This window comes from Zalophus californianus, chromosome 7 (genome assembly GCF_009762305.2).
Source record: "Zalophus californianus isolate mZalCal1 chromosome 7, mZalCal1.pri.v2, whole genome shotgun sequence".
Classification (NCBI taxonomy): Eukaryota; Metazoa; Chordata; class Mammalia; order Carnivora; family Otariidae; genus Zalophus; species Zalophus californianus.
Window position 1 is genome coordinate 107,464,340 of NC_045601.1, and position 21,657 is coordinate 107,485,996.

General features: G+C 57.8%; 1 protein-coding gene across 2 annotated transcripts in view; it reads right to left on the reverse strand.

Annotated features, from left to right (window-relative positions):
• TTBK1 (tau tubulin kinase 1) overlaps positions 1-18,745 on the reverse strand; it is a 40,262-nt gene extending 21,517 nt beyond the window's left edge. For both annotated transcript variants that reach the window (XR_003521577.2, XM_027603034.2), the window contains exons 1-13: positions 18,625-18,745; positions 15,451-15,612; positions 10,440-10,587; positions 10,125-10,198; positions 9,792-9,932; positions 8,888-8,992; positions 8,376-8,441; positions 7,808-7,900; positions 7,597-7,722; positions 6,140-6,294; positions 4,967-5,198; positions 4,536-4,714; positions 1,347-1,908 (exon numbers count right to left, since the gene is read on the reverse strand). Coding sequence is in view for 1 of the 2 variants with exons in the window: in XM_027603034.2 (XP_027458835.1) it covers positions 1,347-1,908; positions 4,536-4,714; positions 4,967-5,198; positions 6,140-6,294; positions 7,597-7,722; positions 7,808-7,900; positions 8,376-8,441; positions 8,888-8,992; positions 9,792-9,932; positions 10,125-10,198; positions 10,440-10,587; positions 15,451-15,558 (1,989 nt within the window). In the remaining variant the exon portion in view is untranslated. The remainder of the gene's footprint in view (positions 1-1,346; positions 1,909-4,535; positions 4,715-4,966; positions 5,199-6,139; positions 6,295-7,596; positions 7,723-7,807; positions 7,901-8,375; positions 8,442-8,887; positions 8,993-9,791; positions 9,933-10,124; positions 10,199-10,439; positions 10,588-15,450; positions 15,613-18,624) is intronic.
• Positions 18,746-21,657: the final 2,912 nt, after the last annotated feature.

Consider the following 21,657-nt stretch of genomic DNA (forward strand, 5'->3'; position numbering starts at 1 on the left):
AGACTCTGCACTTGCTGTGGGTGCATATGACCTCTGATGCCTCTGGTATCCGGCATAGGCTAGACGCTCAGCAAGTGTGGAAAGACTAGGTACGGAACAGATGAATGAATGCAGGAAAACATGAGAGAGGAGCGAAACAGATCTTGCTTTCTCTCCGGTGCTGGCCCTGCTGGGAACAAGGACCCCAATCCAGTTATGCCGGCCCAACCCTGCCCTGGCTGAACCTCCAACTCAGGTTGGCTAGGACCTCTCTGGGTGCCGTAATTCCAGAGTTCCCACTTTCCGAGTCCCCAGTTTTCCAGAGACCGTGGCACGGCTAGGATGCACACCCCTGAGGATCACAGCTCAGAGGCCCCTCTTTTCTAGACAAGGGGATGGAGCCTAAACAGCCCCGCCTGGGGCTGCCCTTCTCCAAGGCACCCGCGTGCTCCCAGGCCGGGCCTCCCAATCTGCGCATGCAGCAGATTGATCTGACCCTGGCCCTGAACCAGAGCCACCTGGCACATGCCCCTGACGTGGGGTGACTGAGTGGAACGCGGCACAGCCCCAGAGCCCTCCAGCGTCACCTCCTTGGCTCTCCCCGGCCCTTCTAAGGGGCCATGCTCCCTTCAAAACCACTCAGCGATGTCACCGCTGTCCACGCAGAACTCTCAGCATCGGCCGAGAACCTCCTGCTCACAGCCCCTCAGTCCTCTCCCCCACACCTCTTGGTTCCGCCCACCCTGCCCCACATCCAGAGCCCCCGCCCTGGTCCAAGCCACCAGGGTGCTCTCCTGCTGGCGCCTGCCATGGGGACTTCCTGCTTATAGTTCTGGGCCCTTTCTTCCATTTTCACCCAGTAGCCAGAGGGATCATTCAAGAGCACCGATGGGATCATGGCACACCCCTGTTTAAAAGCCTTGGGTGGCTCACCGAGCCTTCAGAATCAAACCCTAACCCATTAGCTTCTCCCCAAGGCCCTCCGGGACAGGGCCGGGGACCTGCCTCGCAGCCTCATCTGCTCTGCAACATGCCATCAGGGCAGCGCTTTCTCACTGTTAGCCCCGGGCCTTTGCACACACGGTCCCCTTGGCCCCGGAGGCCTTTCTCCTGCTTTGTCACCTGGCTGACGCTGCTCATCGTGCAAGACTCAACTGAGAACTTGGAGGGCGCTTCCTCTGGGAAGCTCTGACTGCCCCCGGAAGCATGGTTTTGGACCTTTAAACCTGTCTACCTTCATCTCAGCGTGCAACTGTTGGGCGCTAGTCAGCAGCCCCCATGGAGCCCGCGGGGAGCCCACGGGGGGCACTCCAGGCAAAAACGATGGGCATCCACGGGTGGGGGGTGGGGTGCAAGCCCAGCCTTACCTGTCTCTGCGGGCCTGTGGGATCCGACTCTCTCCGTCGAGGGCGGGGTCCCGAGTGCAGGGGCGAGTGGGAAGGGCTGCCGGGCGTGGGGGGCTGCGACGTCTCTGACCGGCCTTCGGCCTGGCTCAGCGGGGGTGGGAGGGGCTGGAATGGAGTTTGCCGAGGGTCCTCCTCGGCCAGTGTCTGCATGCCCCGGCCCCGGGGCCTGACGCTAGGCTCCGCCCCCGGCCGCCGCCGCTCCTCGCCCTCCTCAGGCAGTGGCCGCAGCTCCTCAGGCTCCTCGTCCGTGGTGCCCGACGTGCTGGGCTCGGCCCCCGGGGGGAAGTCCTTGAGCTCTGTCTCCTTGTCAATGATGACCCACTCCTTGCTGTCAAAGTCCTCCTCCTCAGCCAGCGGCACGGAGCGGAAGGCGTTGCTGAGGGCCTCCTGTTCCACGGAGGCCGACACGTCCATGCGGCCGCTGGCCTGCCGGTCGGGGTGGCCCGTGTCCACTGACAGCATCTGGGCCGGCTGCGAGGAGCAGGCCTGGCGCGAGGGGGAGCCGGGCAGATCCATTCGTGACCTGCAAAGCCACCCGGAGTGAGGCTCAGTGCCCGGCCTCTCCAAATCTCCAAGGGACTCAAGCCGGTGGCCAGGTGGGACATGCCGCCTGGAACCCGCTGACCAGAGCATCTTTGCCACCCAGGGCGAGGCCTGGTCACCTCCTGGCTTACCACCCCCTCCCCCCACCTCACTCCCCGTGGAAATCCCATCCATCCATCCATCCAACCATCCATCCATCCATCCATCCGTTCATTCACTCAACACACGGATTTGGATGCTTACTGTGTTCCCGGAATACAAACAGGCAGAAAATAAAACCTGGTTTCTGTGCCCAAGGAGTGATCTTCTGGACCACCAGGGAAACCTAATCTCCCAAAAGCCAACTCTATGCTCCCGGTCTGGTGCTCACACCCTATCAGAGGCTCACTCCTGCTGCCGTCAGGGCAAACGCACCCACCTGGGCCTCGAGTGCGCAGATGGTTTTTCTAGCTTCTTTTACCACCACCCTCCAGGCCTGCCACAAACTCCACTGGCTCCCAGCCTTGAGGACAAAGTCCATATTCCTTAGTTTGGCACTTAGTTTGGCACTCAAGTGGCCAGACCAAGGCCCAGGTTCACCATTCTCCTAGCCAGACCCATCTCCGATTCACTAGCTTTTCCCCAAACTGCCCATGTGTTCGTACTTTGGTGCCATTTCACCTGTCACTGTACGCACACCCTTTGCTGTCCCACCTGGCATGGAAGTCACCACCTGCGAGGAGCCTTTCCATCCTGCTGGGGGGTGGGGCTGCTAGTTTGCCTTCCCAGCCCTGCCAGGCAGGGACTGGGCCCCATCTGACTTTTCACGCTGGGCCAGTGATCCTACCTTGGAACATCTCTTCCACTGTTACCTTCCGCTGTGTGGTGAACCTCACATTACTTCCAGAGGCTCTCAACCTGGGAGGGGGCTGGGTACCAGCCCAGAGGTGAAGGTTTTGCTGGTTGTAGGAAGGGCGCCCCCCACTGGGAACCATGGAGGCTTAGCTCCCTCGGGTTGTGCACACCCTCACGCTCGGGCTGTGGGCAGGGGGCTGACTTTTATTCTCCCCAGGCCTCGAGCCTGTGAGAAAGGGGTGCAGCTCAGAGCCACTGTGGGGCTTTCTCAACATCCTCCCGCCCTGGTCTGTGGGACTTACCTCCTCCCTCTCCACAAGATTTTTACTGACTTAATAAGGCTTAAAATACGTACATCCCTGAGGGAGGCTATCCAGGGTCGCCCATGTAAATGGCTGTTGTGGCTTCCTTTCCTGAGCGCATGGTTTGTTTTGGTGGATGGAAAAGAGAGAGGGCGCCAAAGGAGGAGAGGGGCTGAAGGTCGGGAAAGGGGGTGAAGGAAGGGGAGGAAGGTGGGCAATCCAATCCCATCTGCTTCATACTTTTTCCTGCTCCCAAGAGCCCCAGAACCCACCCAAACCCTCTGCCCTGCCCTACAAGATCCTGAACCTTCCCTTCCAGAAAATCTCTCCTCTTCCCATTAGCCCCAAAAGAAGGGCTCACTCCGAGTCAAGCCCATCTATTCTTCAGGACTGTCTGTTCGGGGCATTCCCACCTCTCTTGGCTACTGATACCCCTTCCACACTACCGTTCCTCGGCTCTCCTTTCCTCAACCCTCTGGGCTACTGTGGATGCAAACGTGGTCTTCAGTTCCAGGGAGGCCGACCTGTGTGCGTGTGAGTGTGAGGGCTGTCGGCAACCTGGGCACTGTGCCCAGGGCCCATGTCCCTCTGTCCTGGGGTTGCCTCGGGGACTGGCATAGGCCTCTCCTGTCTTGAGCACTGCCACATTCCAAAAACACTGCGTCCCATCCCAGAGGCAGGGTGCAGTTTGGAGCAGAATCCAGAAGAGGGGCCGTGGGTAGGGTGGGGATGAGGAGGCACACTGCGTGGTTGGGAAAAAGCACCCCATCCTCCTGAGCTGGGCCTTGAGAAAAGGCCCCTTTCTTGGTGCAGAGAAGACCGCAGCCCTGCTGTGTGGTGAAGCCCCACCCAGAGCCATGTGAGGGTGGGGACGTCTCTCAGAGGCCTCAGGTGGGGGGTTCTGACTCTGGTCCCTGATGGCCGTGGGCCACCCTCACATCCCCCCATCCTGAAGGCTCATTTTGGCTCTAAACTCTCCGTCCCACCAATCAGGTCCTCCCCCATGATATTCAGATCCCTGAGCCCCTGACCCTCAAAACTTGATCCACCCCCTTTTGTTGCGGAGCGATCCCTGGGCTCTCCTCCCAGGCCCCTCCCCCAAAGCTGAAGGGAGCCTAGTCAGCTGCTCTGAGGCATCTGTAATTAGTCTCTAGGGAGAGGTTCTGGAAGCACACCCACCTACCGGCTCACCCCTCACCTCCTCCTGGGCCTGGGGACCCAGCCTACCCTTCCTACAGCCCGCCTCCACCCCACATCCCTTCGTGGCATGAGCTAGGACCCCTGTACCCCCCACCCCTCTCCAGGCCTTGTCACTGACTAACCAAGTCCGACCCCAGGCCCAAGGGTAGCCCCTCAACACTCCCAGGGGCCCCGCCCACCTCCACCTTGCATCTGATCTCTCCTGCAGAGCAGCCGCGTGAAGGCTGAAGGGACCAGGGGGTCCTTGGCCGCCCCCCGGCCCCAGACCTACCTCCTCTCGTGCAGTTCCACCCGTCCATCCACTGTGGAAAGCCTCTCAGACTCAGGGCTGTTGACCCTCCGGTAGCGAAGAGAACGCACTGGGGTTGTCGGTGAGTCTGGAGGGGCACGCACAGGGGAGCTAGGGACCCCCACACCTCGGTTCTGCTCCTCTTCCACCACACAAGGGGTCTGCAGGAGAGGGGAGTCCCATGAACAGGGGCCGACAGGGTGGCTGTGGGTCAAGTGCTTTTCCCAGGGTGAAGGAGATAGAGGGAGGTCGGCACTGGCGATCCTGACATGGGGCGAGGCCTCAGAGGCAGGGCCAGCGGGCGTATGGCTGGGGAGAGGGCACACAGGAGGAGGGGGAAGGGGGCCGTGGGCTGGGAACCAGGGTGGGAGCGGGGGAAGGCCACCCACGTCCTTCTCTCTGGCTGCAGTTACTTTGCCGATGTTGATCCGGAGTTTGTTCCGGTTGACATCCGTCTCCTCCCAGACTTCAGCCTCAGGACCCCCAGGGTGGGGGGCCAGGTGGGGACTGGGACCCAGCCCCTCAGGGGGCCGCCCAGGCAAGATTGGGGGTGCATTCTCCTGGTCACTCAGGTGCTCGCCCTGCAGCACGTCCTCGGTGTTCTCCCGGAGCAGGTCCCCGGGCACCGGCGTCACGTTGACCACCCTGGAGAGGCCGGGAGGGGCCATGGGCAAGGCTGGCAGGGGTGCTCTCTCCTCCCAGCACAGGCCCCGCAGATCACTGCCACCCCCGGGGAGCGGGCACAGGGGAGGCCTCGGCAGGGGTGGGGGCATCCGTGGGCCCATCACCACCCCCGGCTTACCAAGCCGGCAAGCAGGCCGTCCTCAGGCCGGCACAGGGCAGCAAGGAGATGTGGCTGCCCAGCATGGGCGCCACGTCACCCTATCAATTTAGGAGACCCATTACCTTCCTGGCCCTGCCAGATTTCCATTGCAGTTTGCTGACTGGCCTCCTTTAGACTACGAATGGGTCTAAAGAGAAGAATCACTTGGGAGCTCCTTGAGTGGTATCTTTGCCGAACGGGGGCACCACGGTGTGCCATCAGGCCCTGCGGAATCTCTTTCCTGGAGCCCCTGCCCATGTCTCTCCCTGGCTCCTCCCCGGGGCAGGGTGAGGTGCCCCTCCTCACTCTGGCCCCTCCCTGGGTGCCTCTGTCTTTGTGCTGGTCACCTGGTTCTGATATCATGGACGTGTCCGTGACAAATACCCCAGACCTGAGAGCACTCTGAGGGCAGGGGCTGCAAGTTTTTTCTCCGAGCCCCAAAGGCCCTGGACACAGGCTCAAGACATGTTCGCTAAAGGAATGTGCGTGAGCAACAGCAACAAACTATGGGGCTCAGGTAGTTTCACTCAGGGTTCCCCACTCCCCAGTAAGGTCAAAAATTCCAAATGAGGACACCCACTCTATCCCCACGTTGAAGGTGGAGATGTGGCAGAACTGCCTGGTGTTCGAGAACCCCACTGTTGAGCACCAAGAATAGGAAAGACAGCCAGGTGTGTCCAGGTAGGAAGAGGAGGAGAGGGCTTTCTGGGTGGCAGTCATGGGTCACCCGGCCCCCTGGCCCAGCGTCCCTCCTGAGACTCACCCAAACATGGCTGCCGTCTGCCGGGTATTCTGCTGGGGTGGAGTGGAGGTGCTCGTGGACAGGAGGGCATCGGTGCCCGCCTTCTCCCAGTCAAAGGCCTCATTCTCAGCGATGCCCCGCTCCTTCATGCTGTTCTCAAACACCGACATGATCAACTGCAGGAGTGGGGTGGCGGGAGGACATAGAGGTGACCCTGGGGCTAGCCAGGAGGAGGGGGCAGTTGCCAGGGTTGCAGGGGGAAGAGAGGGACCTTCCAGGACAAGAATGGGCCGAGAGGGGGCACTGGAAGGAGAAGGGCACATTGATTTTAAATGAAAACATGCACATGATATGTTAATCAGCATGCAAATTACCGTCTTGGTTTGAGCCCCAACGGCTGGGCACCAGCCCTCTGAGATCTGTCCCCTGCTTACCCCCAGCCTGCTCTGCCATCCCCACCATCTCGGGGAGCCTCAGCAGCCCGGGAGCTCCGGTAGTTTCCCAAAGCCACCACCTGGGGTCATGCTCCACACGGGCTGCTGCCTCCAGCGCCACAGCCTAACCCAGCAGTCCTCTCCTCTGTGAAGCCTTCCCGGATTCCCCCACCCACGCGCTCCCCGATCTGCCGCTCTCCGTTCCTAGCAGGCAGCACACTGTGTGCTCGCTTGCTTGCAGCTGTCTGGCCTGGGGAACCCTGGGAGGAGAACTGGTGGGCAGGGCCTTCTACTGCCCAAGGGAGGCACCTCTGCCAACCACCAGGGCTCTAGGCTCAGGACACGGTGGGCACCTGTAGACCATCGGAGGCCCCCAGACCATTCCATTTCTGACTTAGCTCTCTCCAGAATGCAGGGCAGGGTCTCTCTGTTGGCAGGACCCACTTCACGGAGGCCCCCTGCGTGCCTGTCGCTGTGCTCCCTGGGGCGTGTAGACTTGTGCCTGACACAGAGTGGGTCCTGGGCAGAACACTGCTGATGTATCCTGCCCCCCCCAACCTGTCAGGGTCTAAGTGTGTCCCCTAGGTGTGTGATGGTGGCACCTTGGGAAAAAGCACTGGACTTGGGAGTCAGAAGATGTGCCTGAGCGCAGCCCTGCTCCCAGCCATGCTATCAGGCCTTAGTTTCCTCATCTGTGAAATGGGGACAATGCAGAGTTCTGGTGTAAAGTACTTGAAAGCACTTGGCTTCATTAATTGTTAAGTGTTAGAATAATCACATAAGGAACACACGTTCTCACCAAAGGCTTGTTTTGAATTTTAAATGAGTTAATGCATGAAAAGCACCGAGAAGAGGGTAAGCTGTTGGTAACTCTTAGCCATGAGTACCGTTTACAAGAGCACAGAACAGCGTCATGCAGTTGGAAGACCGGGGGAGACGCACAGGGCTCAGCCGGCACGGGGGCTCAGCAGTGTGGGTGCTGCTGGGGATGGCCACCCCCACAGAGATGTCCAGGGGTGCGGGGGCCAGGTGGCAGGCTCCCACCTGGTAATCAGGCTTGGTGAAGTAGTCAAGGCTGGCGATGTGGTCCAGGAAGAGGTGGAACTCGGAAGGCATGTGCTTCAGCAGCATCCGGTGCTCATACTTCTCCTTGATCATCCCTACCTGCTCCTGGAGGCAAGAGGGCACAAGGTGATGGGGCCCCCATGCCCCCACGCCCCCCCCACCTCCTCAGACCCAGCTGCACGGGGCTCACCTTATCCTTGATCTTCCTCCAGGGCAGCTGGCCCACTGCAAACTCCACCAGCATGTAGAAGAGGGACCACAGGTCATCATGGCGGCCCATCTCCTGGGGGGGGGGGGCGGCGGCGAGGGGAGTCACCCACAGCTCTCAGGTATTTCCCTGGGACTTGGGGGGGGCTGACCCTTCCTGAGGGGGATACCTCAGAGAGGCCTGACACCCAAATCCCCGTGGGCGGAGCTGAGGTCTCCCTGAAACCATGGCTCTATCCCTGACCCTCCAAAACGCATAGAATCCCAGTGTCAAAACTTCTGTCCATGCTTCTGTACCCCACACAGACTGATGGTGTGACCAGAGAGCAGGGAATCCCCCAAAACAAGGACGAAGGTGAAGTCACGGGGAGATGGCAACAGAGCCTTCTTCCAACCATGGTCTCTGGCGTGGCAGCTCCCAGCTCCTGCCCCATACTTCTCTCCCCACCTCGACAGCTGCCCGCCCTACCCTCTTCCTTAGCTGCACACTCTGCCCCTGTCCCTGGCTCTACTGACCTCCCCCCACACTCAGGCGCGGCTCTGCCACTCACCCGGTTCTTGTGGGCATTGACTGAGGCATAACGAACAGTCCCTCGAAACCCGGCCACATTCCGGGGCTGCAAAAGGGAGAACACAGCAGGGTCCTCACCCAACGCCCCTGACTTTGGCCACATCTCCACCCTGCTTCCAGAGCCTAACTCCGCCTACTTTAACCCTGACTCCCTCCCCCTCCCCCAAGTCTGACACACCAATCCCAGTCCTGCCCCTGCCTCCTGACCCTGCTCACTGCCCCTGTGTCCATCTCTGACCCCTGCACCTTCTGAAGTTCAAGGACTAATCAGGGCAGCCAGATCACAGGGTGTGGATCACATGGTGAGGCTATGGCATCCACCAAGAGCCCCAGGAGCTGGGGGGACGGGCCAAGTGTAGACTGAGCTGGGTGCTGCTTATACTGAACCCACGCCGGGCCTGCTTAGGCAGCTGCAGGACAAACTGATGAAGGGTCCCCAGGTCGGGGAGCCAGGCAGGGGGGCCAGGGATCCCCGCGAGCGGCGGTACTCACGGGCCGAACGTCCCCCGTGGTGTTGGTGTACTGCCGGGCCAGCCCGAAGTCCAACATGTAGCACTTTCTGTAGGTGGAGGGCAGCCTGCCCATGGCAAAGTTTGACTGGGGAAGACAGTAGATGTGACCGTGGGGCTCCAACCCCACCCGGCCCAACTCAAGGGGCAGCAGGAACCATGTTTAAGTGTAAATACCACCGTGTACCGCAGGTCATCGTATCCCATCTGAGAAGTAGGTGGGATCACCCTCATCTTAGAGATGAGGATACCGAAGGTCAAAGAGCTTACGTGGCTTCTCCAAGATCACACAGCAGGGGATGACCCAGCTGGGGGTTGAACCGAGGTGTGTGTCCTGCCCTCAATCCTTGGGACGCCCCAGCAGGGCCATGTGGCTTAGTGACACTGTCCCACTCTGAGGCAGCAGAAGACCTGCATTGTTCTTGCTGTGTGACCTCGGGCCGTTCAACCAGTCTTTCTGGACCTCAGTTGTCAGCCCTTATTTAAAATGGAGGTCTTTACAACACCGGGATCCAAGATGCCACACAATCAGCTACTTGGAATTCCTCACCAAGCCTAGCCCCGCGGTCCCTTTCTCTCGAGATTCCTCTGTGCTTCCCCAACCCCTGCACCTTCTGAAGTTCAAGGACTAATCAGGGCAGGGGTAAGGGAGAAGAAGAGAAGAACAGAGGAGAGATGTGGGCCAGGGGCAGGCTAGGGTGTGTGCTCTTGGCAGGCAGGGGAGAGGAGGAGAAGGGGCTTGGGGCGGAGAGCAGGAGGAAGGAGCAGGTAGGAGAGGCTATTCCTGCTCCAACCACTGCTCTGGAGGAGAAACCATGGGACCCAGAGAGGGAGAGGTGTGTGTGGGGGGGTGCTTTGGAGGAGGGGCCAGGCAGGGCAGCCCTCACCGGCTTGATGTCACGATGCAGGAAGCCCACGGAGTGGATGGCCTCAATGGACTCCAGGATCTGCTTGCCCAGCCGCAGCGTGGTGCTCAGCGTGAAGGTGCCTCGCGGCTGGCTGCGGCGCAGGTCGGCCAGGTTCCGGCCCTGGGGGTGGTGGCGGCGGGGGGGGGGGGGCGGGGGGTGCCGGCTAGGCTCGCCTGCCCTGCCCGCCTCCCCGCTGCACCACTGTGACACTCTGCCCAGCCTCATCCCCAAAGGTTTGTGCCCACTCCCCACCCCAGAGGTCACAACCTAAGCTTTTGGGGGAGAGTGGAGGGAGGACCCCACGAGACTCACCTGGAGCTGCATCACTACGTAGTTAAACTTCTCATTCCGGCCACAGCCAATGAACCTGCACACGTGGCTTTTCCCTGTGGGGCACAGACAGGGGTCTCCAACTCCCGCTCCTTCCTCCTCACTTCCCGATCCTCAGGTGTCTCCGGTGCACTCTCGATTCCTGGTCCCATGACTTCTCCCACCACCTCCGCCTGCCCCTCTCTCCCTCACCACCCTTAGACTCTGGCCCCATCTCACCATCCCCATCACCTCTCCCTTAGCCCCAGACTCCAACCGGCACCTCTCCGCTCCCGTCCCCCTGCCCCTGACCAGCACCTTGCAGCTTTTTGAGCACAGCCACCTCCATCTTGAGGACCTGCTTGGGCTGCTGGGCTGACTCCACCTTGAGGGCCACGTTCTCCCTGGTCAGCAAGTCCATGGCCTCGTAGATCTCACCAAAGCCCCCGCCCCCGATCTTCTTCAGCTACGGAGATGGAAGAAGGGGATAGGAAACACGGGGATCAGGCTCAGCAGCTCCTCATCCCATCCACTGCTGGCTCATACCCTTTATCGGTGGGGGTAGGGCTAGCCTTGAAGGGGAGGACCCTGTGTCTGCCTCCCCGGCCCACCCACCAGTGCCCCTTCCTCTTCTCCTAGTGCCAGAGACAGCTCAGCTCATGGACATGCGCGTGCGCGCGCGCACACACACACACGCACGCACACACGGCGAGATGTCACAGTGGGAGGTGGGAGAGGGTATGAGACCTCTGACTCCACACAGACATGGAGAAGAGCCTGTGTAGGGTTCTGAAGAGATCATGGGCCATCGTGAAACTTTTCTTCTCTGGAAGGACAAGAAATATCACCCTTCCCCTACCCTGCAACTAGACTGAATAACCACCATCCAGAAGGAAAACTACTTCCAGAACCTCCCTGCCTCAGGGTGGATCCTCCAGAGAAGCAGGCCCTTCCTCAGGTGGGCAGTCTCCTGACAGGTGTAATTAAAGGGAGAGAGTAATGGGGCGGGCGGGGGAGAGAGGAGTATTTGGGGAGGAGACTCAGCAAAGGAAGGGTATTCATTGTCCATGCCCATTGCTGAAGCTCACGACACTCCCTAGACCCCTGGTCAGATGCCCTGAACCAGGGTGAGCCTCCTCTGGGGGCAGGGGGCGCGCGGGACCCTGGTGGGAATGCAGGTTTGGAGAGTCCAGCTATTCCCGCCCCCCCCAGGGGGCAAGGCAGTACAGACCTGACCCTCTAGGCCCTCCTCCTCCAGCATCCCATGGCAGGCAGTGAGAAAAGGCAGAGGGGAGAACTGAGTTGGAGGAAGGGTCGGCCAGGGGAGATGAGCAAAGCTGAGTGATGGGGAAGGATTAAAATCATTTCAAGTCAGAGGCGCCGGGGTTCCTGGAGAGCCAATGTGCTGCTGGCAATGATGAGGGACAAAGGGAAGGTGCTGAGTTCTAAGCTGGGACTCAGTTGGTTAAAAAAGATGTAGAGCTCACCTCACGGGTGGCCTGCCTTCGCGGAACATCTTCCAGAACACTCACTTGCCTCCTGTTGGCTTGTTAACTCACCAGCACAGCTGGGCTTGCTAGGGATTGGGCGGAGGCTGCTCAGATCAGCCAGCCTGTAAACTGACTCTGAGCCTCCTGCATCTCCAAGCCCTTCCCTTAGCATTTATTCAGCACTCAGGTCCCATTAATAGTTTAATGGTGGCTGAAGCATGGGGATGGAGCGGGGAAGGGGGCAGGGCAGAGCCCAGGACTGGGAGTTCCCAGCGGGTTACAGTTGAAACCACTCCAAGAAAAGACAGAAGGATAAAGGGAAGATTTAGAAGAAAAGTGGACGTCTGGCTGCGTCCTGAAGGTTCTTTTGCCCAGGAAGGAGACAAGGGAAAGAGAAAGGCAGGATGGTCTGAAACCAGTCTCTCAGGACTTGAGACAAAAGTTAAGTCAAACTCCTAGAAGAATTTCATTTTTAAAAAAAAATGTTTTAAAGACTTATTTATTTATTTGACAGAGAAAGAGGGAGAGAGCACAAGTAGGGGGAGCAGGAGAGGGAGAAGCAGGCCCCCCACTGAGCAGGGAGTCGTCTGGACCCTGGGATCATGACCTGAGCTGAAGGCAGACGCTTAACCACTTAACCGACTGAGACACGCAGGCGCCCCTCCTGGAAGAATTTCAGAATCAGGAGGGGATGGACACAGACTCAAGGAAAGCAGTGGCATGTCTCCCTCTGGAGAACTTTAAACTCAGGGGACATTCTAGTATCTTCTAGAATCCTTTATGGTTTGTTGTGTGCAAGCATGGGAGAAAGGGGGAAGGGGGAGGGAACAAGAACCACATCTTGGGTTATGTGCTCCAGGCTCTCAGCCATCATCTGAGCTCATCCTCTATGGTTCCTGACAACACAGGTGCAGAAATGCATAAAAGTCACCACTTTGCACAGAAGGAAAACTAAGGCGCAGGGAGTGAAGTAGTCACAGGTCACACTTGCTAGTAAGCAGCAACGCCAGGTTTCATTTAAACCCGGGCACTCCGATGCAGAACCCATACTCTTAACTGCCATATCACAGCAACTGGTGACTGCACAGAGCTTAAAGGTGTGAGTGCTGAGATTCAAGCCCGAATCTGCCAGGCTCCAAAATCCTCACCCGAGGTGGTAAGGAGGGCTCGGGGCAGCCAAGACATTTCCCATACCCACTCCCCAATTTCCAAGGGTGGTCAATGGTATGTCTTTGCCCTCTTCACTTCCAAACAGAGGCTGTTTCTCCTCCCTTGACCCCTTCATTGTCCCCCCCCACCCATTACCGAACCTCCCTGGGACAGCAAGTTGGGGGTCTGCACTCACCCACTCACCTAACACTCCTCCTCCCCAGGCCCTATAGACCCCACTTATCCATCGGGCATAGCAGGCACTGTGGCCCATAATACTTTTAGGGGGCCATAAAAATGTTTCAATATTTTTAATTCAGAAGGAAAACAAATGACCTCTTAGGTCAAAACATTTTAATATATAATATTAATTCATTCCTCTTTATACCAATGCAGTCATAAAATATAGTTTTTAGTACTTTATTATAGAGAAAGGGGTCCATGAAAGCAAAAGTGCCCAGGGCCCATGAAAGTCATAATGCAGCCCTGTCCACGCCAGGTAACCAGAATGTTCTCTCAATCTCCTTTTGCCCGACCCTATTCCTCCCCTCCTAATTTTTTTAAGGATCCCCTCCCCTGTCAAAGGAGGGCTACTGGAGGGCTAATATGACACAATAGGACGAGCATTCACTTAGGAAAAGGGAAACCTAGTTTCTTGGCCCAGCTCTGGGTCACCTGGAGTGAGTTTCTTAAATTCTGTGCCTCCACTTTTCCTCCTCTGTCAAATGAAAGAGTTGCTCTAGACCTGGCCACAAAGACTCCTTCGTCTCTGTGCTCCTGATTCTTGGGTGGGCTGATTCTTGGGAAGCAGCACGGCTTAGTGACTGGCGCCCCAGCAGTCAGACAGACCTGGTTCCACCTAGCCATCATGAGAACGTGGCAGGTGAACCAGTCTCTGTACCTGTTTCCACACCTGTGAAAAGGCGGTAATAACATCTATTCCACTGTTTGTTGAGATAATGCATGTAAGGCATTTTGCACAGTGTCTGGCAAGAGTAAGCGCTCAAAACGAATGCTGTTTTTATTAGCAGTGGTATTGTTTGCTATTCTGATTCTGAGAAGCACCCCTCAAGAAGAGTCAAATGTTCTTATTTGTAAACACTCCACCTAGTGCCACCGCCCCTCCCTTTCTCCAGGCCGGGCTCGTTTTCTCTTTGGACAGCGTGTTCTTGGTTCCTGAGCTCCGCCTCATGTCTCTGTCCCCCACCCCTCACGGGGAGATGGCTGAGGGGAGGCATCTGGCACCCCACCCTCCCTACTTCTCCAGGAGCCAGGGAGGGAGTGACGGTAAAGAGAGGTCAGCCTGGCAAAGATTACACACTTGCCCCTTCCCCCAACACCCCCCCACCATGTCTCTCCCGACTCATCTCCCACCACCTCCCTCAAAAAGCAGCGGAAAGTTCTAACCCAAACTCAGTATGGTGTGAACATCATCTTTTTCTTACCTCTTCAGGGCAAAATTCTGTCTCCAATCTGTCAGAAACTAAGCTCTCCTGTCAGGGGACCCAGAGGGTTTTTGGAGGAACACTCCTCATTTTGCCAGACCCTCATTCCCTTGATTACCGCCCTGGCTCTTCTTCCCCCAATTTCTGTCCTGTCACTCTCCCTCTCAGGAAGTCCCCTCTGGGACCTAGATGGCCCCTCCCCTCAGCTCTCTGGCCCTCCGGTGCCACCACCTCTCCCAGTCCCAGAGACATCTCAGACAACGCTGCCACCTTTGCCCCTGTCCCTGGGCCTTTAGGGAACCTGCCAGAAGGGTGGTTGTTGCCATGGAGACCAGCTAGCACCCAGGCCCCACTCTCCCCTCAACCCTGCAGCCCAGGTGAGCTGAGCCCCCCCTCAACTCCCACACACCCCCACACAGAGGCTCAGTGTAGGCCTGTGTTGTTCTCCCTCCTCTCCTCCAGGCTCTCCACTCAGCCGTGCAGACCCACAAGCTCACACACCGTCACCCTGCAATCCACCCTACACCATCCGGCCCCCACAATGATAAGAGGACACCAGAGAGCTCTTAAGCGACGGAAGGAAAGGGGGGGGATGGACAGGGATTGATTTACGATAGGTCCCGCTCCCCAGACACTGCCTTTCCCCCAACCCCTCACATGTCCCCCTCCCATCCAGGCCCAAACCCCGAGGAGCCTCGGACTACAACTCCCAGCAGGCCGAACAGCCCGAAGTCCTGGGCTGGAGGAGCAAGGCACGCTGGGACATGGAGTCTCGGCGTCTTGCACCTGCCGCAGGAACCAGTGAGGGGAGGAGGGTGGAAGGAGAAGATGGAGTGCGGCTGCGGTGGGAGCGCCCGCAGGGCCTCTTTCCCCGAAGCCAGGCCTTTCTGTCCTCTGCGGAAGCGGAGGGACACGTGCTCACTTACTGCCCTTCTCCAAGGTCCGGCAACGAAAGAGCCCCCGCCCCCACCCCGCCCGCCTCCCCCACAGAGCTCTGCAGCTCCTGCTCAGGCTGGGCCCGAGTAACGTGCCCTGGCCGGGAAAGGCGTGAGACAGGGCGCTGGGAGAAAGCGCACAAGTGTGCGCCAAAACAGTGACGGCAAGCAGAACGCAGATGAACTCGGGGGCACCTCCCTCTTAAGGGAGAGGAGTTGGGGGCAACTGTTTTAACAGGTCTCCGGTCCTCTCATCTCCTCCCTTCCCCTCCGCTTCCCACCCCTCCCTTGGCCCCGCTGGGTAACTCACCACCTTCCAGCGATCCTTGACCACGTAGTTGGCCGGCAGTATGTCGGCCTGCTCCCCTCCCCCACTCATGTTGGTTTCGTCTTTAAGAGCGGCCGCTAGGCACTGCATCCGCCAGCCGGAGGGAGGGGTGTCCGCAGGGCCTGCCCTGGGGGGGCCATCTACCTGGGGGATTGGGGAGGGGCTGTGAGTGGGGCAGGCAACGCACCCGGGACCGGCTCGTAGATAAGGAGGAGGGGAGCGCCATTCTCCTGGCAGGCAACCTTCCCGGGCCCGCTGGGCAGATGCTCCAGGGGTTACTGGGGGAAGCACTGTGTAAACAGCCAGGTGGAGGTCAGAAGAGAAGACAGAAATACTATCCACGGGAAGGGAGACACAGACTACAAACTGGAGATGTGAAACCCAACAACAGGACGCACATGTTGAAAAAAGGAGAGGAAAATGCCGAGCGAACAGGCTATGGGGACAGCATTTCCCCAAGAGAGAGATGCTAATGTGGAGGAGACTTGCTAACTGCCCCCAGGGAGGGGCGTACTAATCTAGGACCCATGCTTGTATAAGGGACACCTGGGCCAAGAAGGACCCGTCTGAGTGACTTGATCCGAGGCTCCCCAACACCCACACATTCCTATGCAGAGGTGCCACCAAATGCCCACGGAGCTGTGCATCTGAAGCTTACTAAAAGGGGAGACCTGCTGACTAAGGGGTGACCCGTGGGAGACCCACTCCAGAGTGACGCTAATCAACCGCGGGACACGGGATAATCAAGAAAATGAGATACACGGCAGCCCCTCAGGGATGGTGCTAAGTGAGGACGATGCAGTTGTGTGAGGCACACACCATTCTCAGGGGTGAGCCCAACTCACTGACAGCCGTGGGGTTCAGAAGCAAGGATGTGAGCCAAGGGGTGAACGTAAAGTGATGGCTCAGCACATGGATTTTAGAGGGACCGCAAACCTGCTGCCACTCCAAGGGAGAGAGACAGGCTGAACTGGGTGGTGGTTTGGGGGGCGTCTTGGGGACAACAGGGAGTGAGACGGGTCTAACAGGAGGCAGGAGGAAGGTCGAGGTGGGCGTGTGCTGAGCGAGCTCCGGCCACACCTTCTGTCTGCTCCAGAACAAGAAGGAGGATGGCACTGGCATAGAGGTAGCAGTTGTATATCAAAGACAGTGTCCTGAGTGTGAGGTTTGGGGAAGTCTGCGTGTTATCCGGGGAAATAGATGTGTGTGCACGTGTATGTGTCTGCGTGCGTATCCGCACGTGTGGCCTTCCGTGGGTATGTATATATGTCTTTGTGTGTCTTTGTGTGTGTGTGTGTGTGTGTGTGTGTGTGTGTCTGTGCCCGTCCATCCGTCTGCGTGTGCTTATGCGTGTTTTTGTGTCAGTCTGTGATGTGCATGGGTGTAGGCAGGGGGCCGTTTTTTGAGATTTCTGTCAACCCCGTATAGGATTGGAACCAGGATCTTCTCTTCTCTTCTCTCCCCCTACACTTTGGATAAGCACACTGCCCTGCCCTCACGGAGACCCTGGACAGTCACAGCTGGAAGGCAGTTACTCGAGCTGGGGACGAGGTGGGGTGGAAGGGAGGTGGGGAGGAGGAAAGTGACTAAGGTATCTATGGACGGGGCCGAAACTCCATAGAGCTGTTTCTCCTTGGGATGGGGCTATTTCCCCCGGGATCCTGTGTCTAGTCATCCTGACACAGGGGGCAGCGTGGGGTAGTAAAGGCATAGGAACAACCTTCAACAGGTCATGGTGCACCGTGAGGGACATGTGGAGAACGGGTCTTCGTGCAGAGGGACACTGTCGCTCTTGTCCTGTCTTTCTTCAAGTGACTCAGCTGACTCATTCCTCCAACCCACCCAACTTCAGAGCATCCGAACTGTGGGGATGTCAGATAGGCCGCTGCCCACCTTCTGCCAGAGTGCCATGTGGGGCATCAGGAATTCAGAGGGCAGTGAGAGCAATGGCAGGATAAAGGGAGAGGTAGGGGGTGGGGGATTCTGGAATAAAGGTGGAAAGAAGTTGAGGACAAGATCGAAGAAGCCATTGAACCAGCAGGGAGAGAGCCTTGAGCAGTTGGTGACCTCTGGCGGGCCTTCCAGCCTTGTGCTGGGGGATTCTATAGGTTGATGAGAAAAATGGGGATGCAGCAACCAGTTTCAAGATGGGCAAGCCTAGAAGGAACAGGTGGGGTGGGAAAAGGGAGAGTGGCAGCAGGAAGCTAAATGGGGGTTCCCTGCCTCTTCCTGTCCACCATCCTCACTCTCTGCCTCTGAGGACTGCACTCAGCTTAGACTAGGTTGGATGACAGGCCACAAGAAACTTGGCTGCCCCATTACTGCCCCCTCAGGACCCTTCGGGTATGTGGAGGCATGGGTGTGTCCTGTGAGGGGGCTTGTGGAAGAGGTTTTTATGAATATCTGTCAGACAGTGTGGGGCCAAGTGTGTGTGTGGGGGGGGTGGGGAGACAGGGAGGGAGACACAGCAAGGGAGGGAGCTCATCATGGTGTGTGAGTCGAGGTGTTGATGTGTAACTATGCAAGGTGTGAGCCAGGTGTCTGTGGGAATCTGGGAGCACAGGTAAAGGGAGGTGAAGGAGCCCAGCGAGGGATAGTGGAAACAGGTGAAGAGAGATGTGGAAGGAGGCAGAGGGGAAGGGAAGGGATGGGGGGGGTGACAGGATCGGAGGAGGGGGTTGGGTAAGACAGAAGCAGGTGATGAGCGATCCTGATGGCAGGTGAGGAAGCGGCAGGTCCCCAGGAGGGGCTTCTGGGCACTGCTGAAGGGCTGAGGAAGTAGGTAAGGCAGCTAGCCGGCGGGACGCGGAGGGAGTGAGGACGACGGAGAGAGGTTTGGAGGCAGCTGGGAAGGGCTTGTCAGGGTGACAGCAGGGTGAAGCCGTGGGGATGGGGGGGTGGGCAGAGGCCGTGGGGGGCCGGCTGGCGAGGGCGGGTGTGTGTGGGGTGGGGGGCAGGGAGCCGTTCCAGGCCTCGGGATGCGGCCCAGGCTGTGTAGGCCAGCGGCGGGCGTCCCGGCTCGGGCGGACACGGCCCAGGGAGGGGGAGCTGGGGAAGGCTGCGCTGGGAGGCGAGCCGGGCCCGAGGCCCGTGGAGCCCGCAGGGGAGCCCCCGCCCCGACCCCGCCGGCCGGCCTCCGGCCCCGCCCCGCCTCACCTGCTCTGTGCCCGCTGCGGCTGCGGCTGCGGCGGCGGAGGCAGCGGCTCGGGGCGGCGCATCCCCCGGGGCCGGGGCGGGGCGGGGGCGGGGGTGGCTCAGTGCGGCGCGGAGCGGCCCGCTCCCTCCGGCGGCGGCGGCGGTGGCGGCGGCGGCGGCGGTGGCGGCCTCCCGCCCGGGATCATCCCCGCCCGGCCCGGCCCGGCCCCGATCCTCCTCGGGCGACGGCGGAGGCAGCGGCGGAGCGGGGAGCTGCCCACAATGCACTGCGCCTCCAGCATCAGCACCAGCCCTGACATCACCGCCCCACCGCCCGGCTCTTACATCACCGCCCTTTCTCTGACATCACATTCCACTCCGCTCCTCTCTCCACACCTGCGGCCTTAGGGTTCTCCTCCAGATGGTCCCGCTCCAGCTCTTCGGTTCTCCTCGCTGGTTTCTGCCATTCACTTGACCGCCACCCCCCACACCGGCAGGGCCCCATCCCTCCTTACCTGTCCCCACAGACCTCATCTGTCTGGATCATCCCTTATCTTCTCCCCTCCCAGCACGTCCCTGTCACTCCTTGCCTGTCCCTATCAGCCTCACGTGATTGCCCCACTGCACCTTCCATGTGTTCATACTTTCTTCTAAACTCCTTTCCCCTCACCTGTACCATCCTTCCATAGTCCTGGTCCCCCATTTCTTCTCACACATCCCTCGCCAAGAACTCACCTCCCCACACGTATGCCTTACCTCCTGGCTCAACCCGTTCCTCTCTGTCTTTGGCCCTTCCTCCCACCTGTTGGCAAATTCTGTCATTCTGCTTACAAATAAGATGCACTCTTTTTATTTTTATTTTTTTAAGATTTTATTTATTTGACCGAGAGAGAGACAGCGAGAGAGGAAACACAAGCAGGGGGAGTGGGAGAGGGAGAAGCAGGCTTCCCGCCTAGCAGGGAGCCCAATGTGGGGCTCGACCCCAGGACCCTGGGATCATGACCTGAGCCGAAGGCAGACGCTTAACGACTGAGCCACCCAGGCGCCCCTATTTTTATTTTTTTTAAAGATTTTATTTACTTATTTGAGGGAGAGAGCACAGGAGCAGGGGGAGGGGCAGAGGGACAGGCAGACTCCCCACTGAGCAGGGAGCCAGGACATGGGGCTTGATCCTAGGACCTGGAGATCATGCATGACCTGAGCCAAAGGCAGACACCTAACCAAGTGAGCTGCCCAGGCACCCCAAGATGCACTCTTTTTAAAAAAGATTTTATTTATATATTTGAGAGAGCATGAGAGAGAGCAGAGAGCACAAGCGGGGGGGGGGATGGGGAGGAGGGGCTGAGGGAGAGGGGGATGCAGACTCCCTGCTAAGCAGGGAGCCCTATGTGGAGCTCTATCCCAGGACCCTGGGATCATGACCTCAGCTGAAGGCAGACGCTTAACGGACTGAGCTACCCAGCTGCCCCAAGATGCACACTCTTTACTGATTTTATTTATTTATTTGATAGAGAGAGACACAGTGAGAGTGGGAACACAAGCAGGGGGAGTGAGAGAGGGAGAAGCAGGCTTCCCCGCCGAGCAGGGAGCCGGATGTGGGGCTCAATCCCAAGACCCTGAAATCATGACATGAGCCTAAGGCAGACACTTAACCCACTGAGCCACCCAGGCGCCCCAAGATACACACTCTTTACTGTGACATTAAAAATTCTTCCCAACATGGTAATAATACCATATAGAGGTTATTACCACCCTTTTGACAAATTTGATTACTCAACATTCTCTGAACATACTTTGCACTTTGTTTCTCTCATCCTTTGTGCCTTCAACAAATGCATACTGAGGCCTCCATTAACAATGACAAACAGCAACCATTTACTTTTGCCAGACACTGTTCTAACTTTACACATATTAACTCATTTAATCCTCATAACAACCCTATGATGCAGCAGTACTAATGTTACACCCGTTTTATAGAGAAGGAAATGGAGATACAGAGAAGTTGAGTAATTTGCCTTAGGTTACACAGCTAGCAAGTGGCAGAGCTGGGATTCAAACCCTGGCTTCAGAGTCCATGCTCCTAACCATGATGCTGGGAGGAAGGACCATTGAGTCAGCAAAACCACTCAGAGGAGGTGCAGTCCACTGGAATTTGAAGGATTAGGAGTTTTGCAACAGACAAGTGGGGCAAGGGCAGAGGGTGGGAGAGACTTCCAAGCTGAGAAGAGGGCATGAGGTGAGCTGGGGGTGGGCATGCACAAGATCATGTAAGGCCCTGTGCACCATGCTAAGAAGATTGTATTTTCTCCACTTAGTTTTTGGGAGCGTAGTGGGTAGTGTCATGAACCAACCAGATCCCCCTCCAGAATCCTCATTCCTTCGGCTGCCTGGGGTGCTGAAGTCTGAGTGCTCTCAGCTGACTCCATCTCTGGAAATTGCCCCTGGCCAAGGATGCTGCCTCACTCAAAATCATGCACCCTTTCAGGCGCAACCCATATCCAACTGATGATCAGCCTGTGAGGACAAAGGCCTGGCCCCTCACTCCAACTCAGGACATTTCTGAAGGGACATCCATTTTCAAAACTAATACGGTCAGCTGAGGTTTCTATTGAGGCTGCATCAAAGCTCTGCCCAATCCTGCTTTCTTCACTCCTTCACAGATGTTGATCTTCAGACTACTTCCCGATCACCTTCTTGCATGATCCTCTCCATCTCAGAGTCAATGCCAGGGGAACTGGAACTTCAGACAGGAAACCACTGAAGAACTGATCTGACTATTGAGTTAGGATTCTAGGTTGACAATTTTGTCCCCAGTACTATAAAAATGTAGGTCTAGCTTACATTGTTTCTGATGAGAAATCGGCAATTATCCTTATCTTTGTTTCTCTGTATGTAATATGTTACTCCTGTGGCTACTTTTAAGATTTTCTCTTTATCACGGTTTTAAAGCTATTTGGTTATGATGTGACTTGACGCAGTTTTTTTCATGTTTCTTGTGCTTGGGGTTTGTTGAGCTCTTGTATCTGTGAGATTATAGTTGTCATCAAGTTTGGA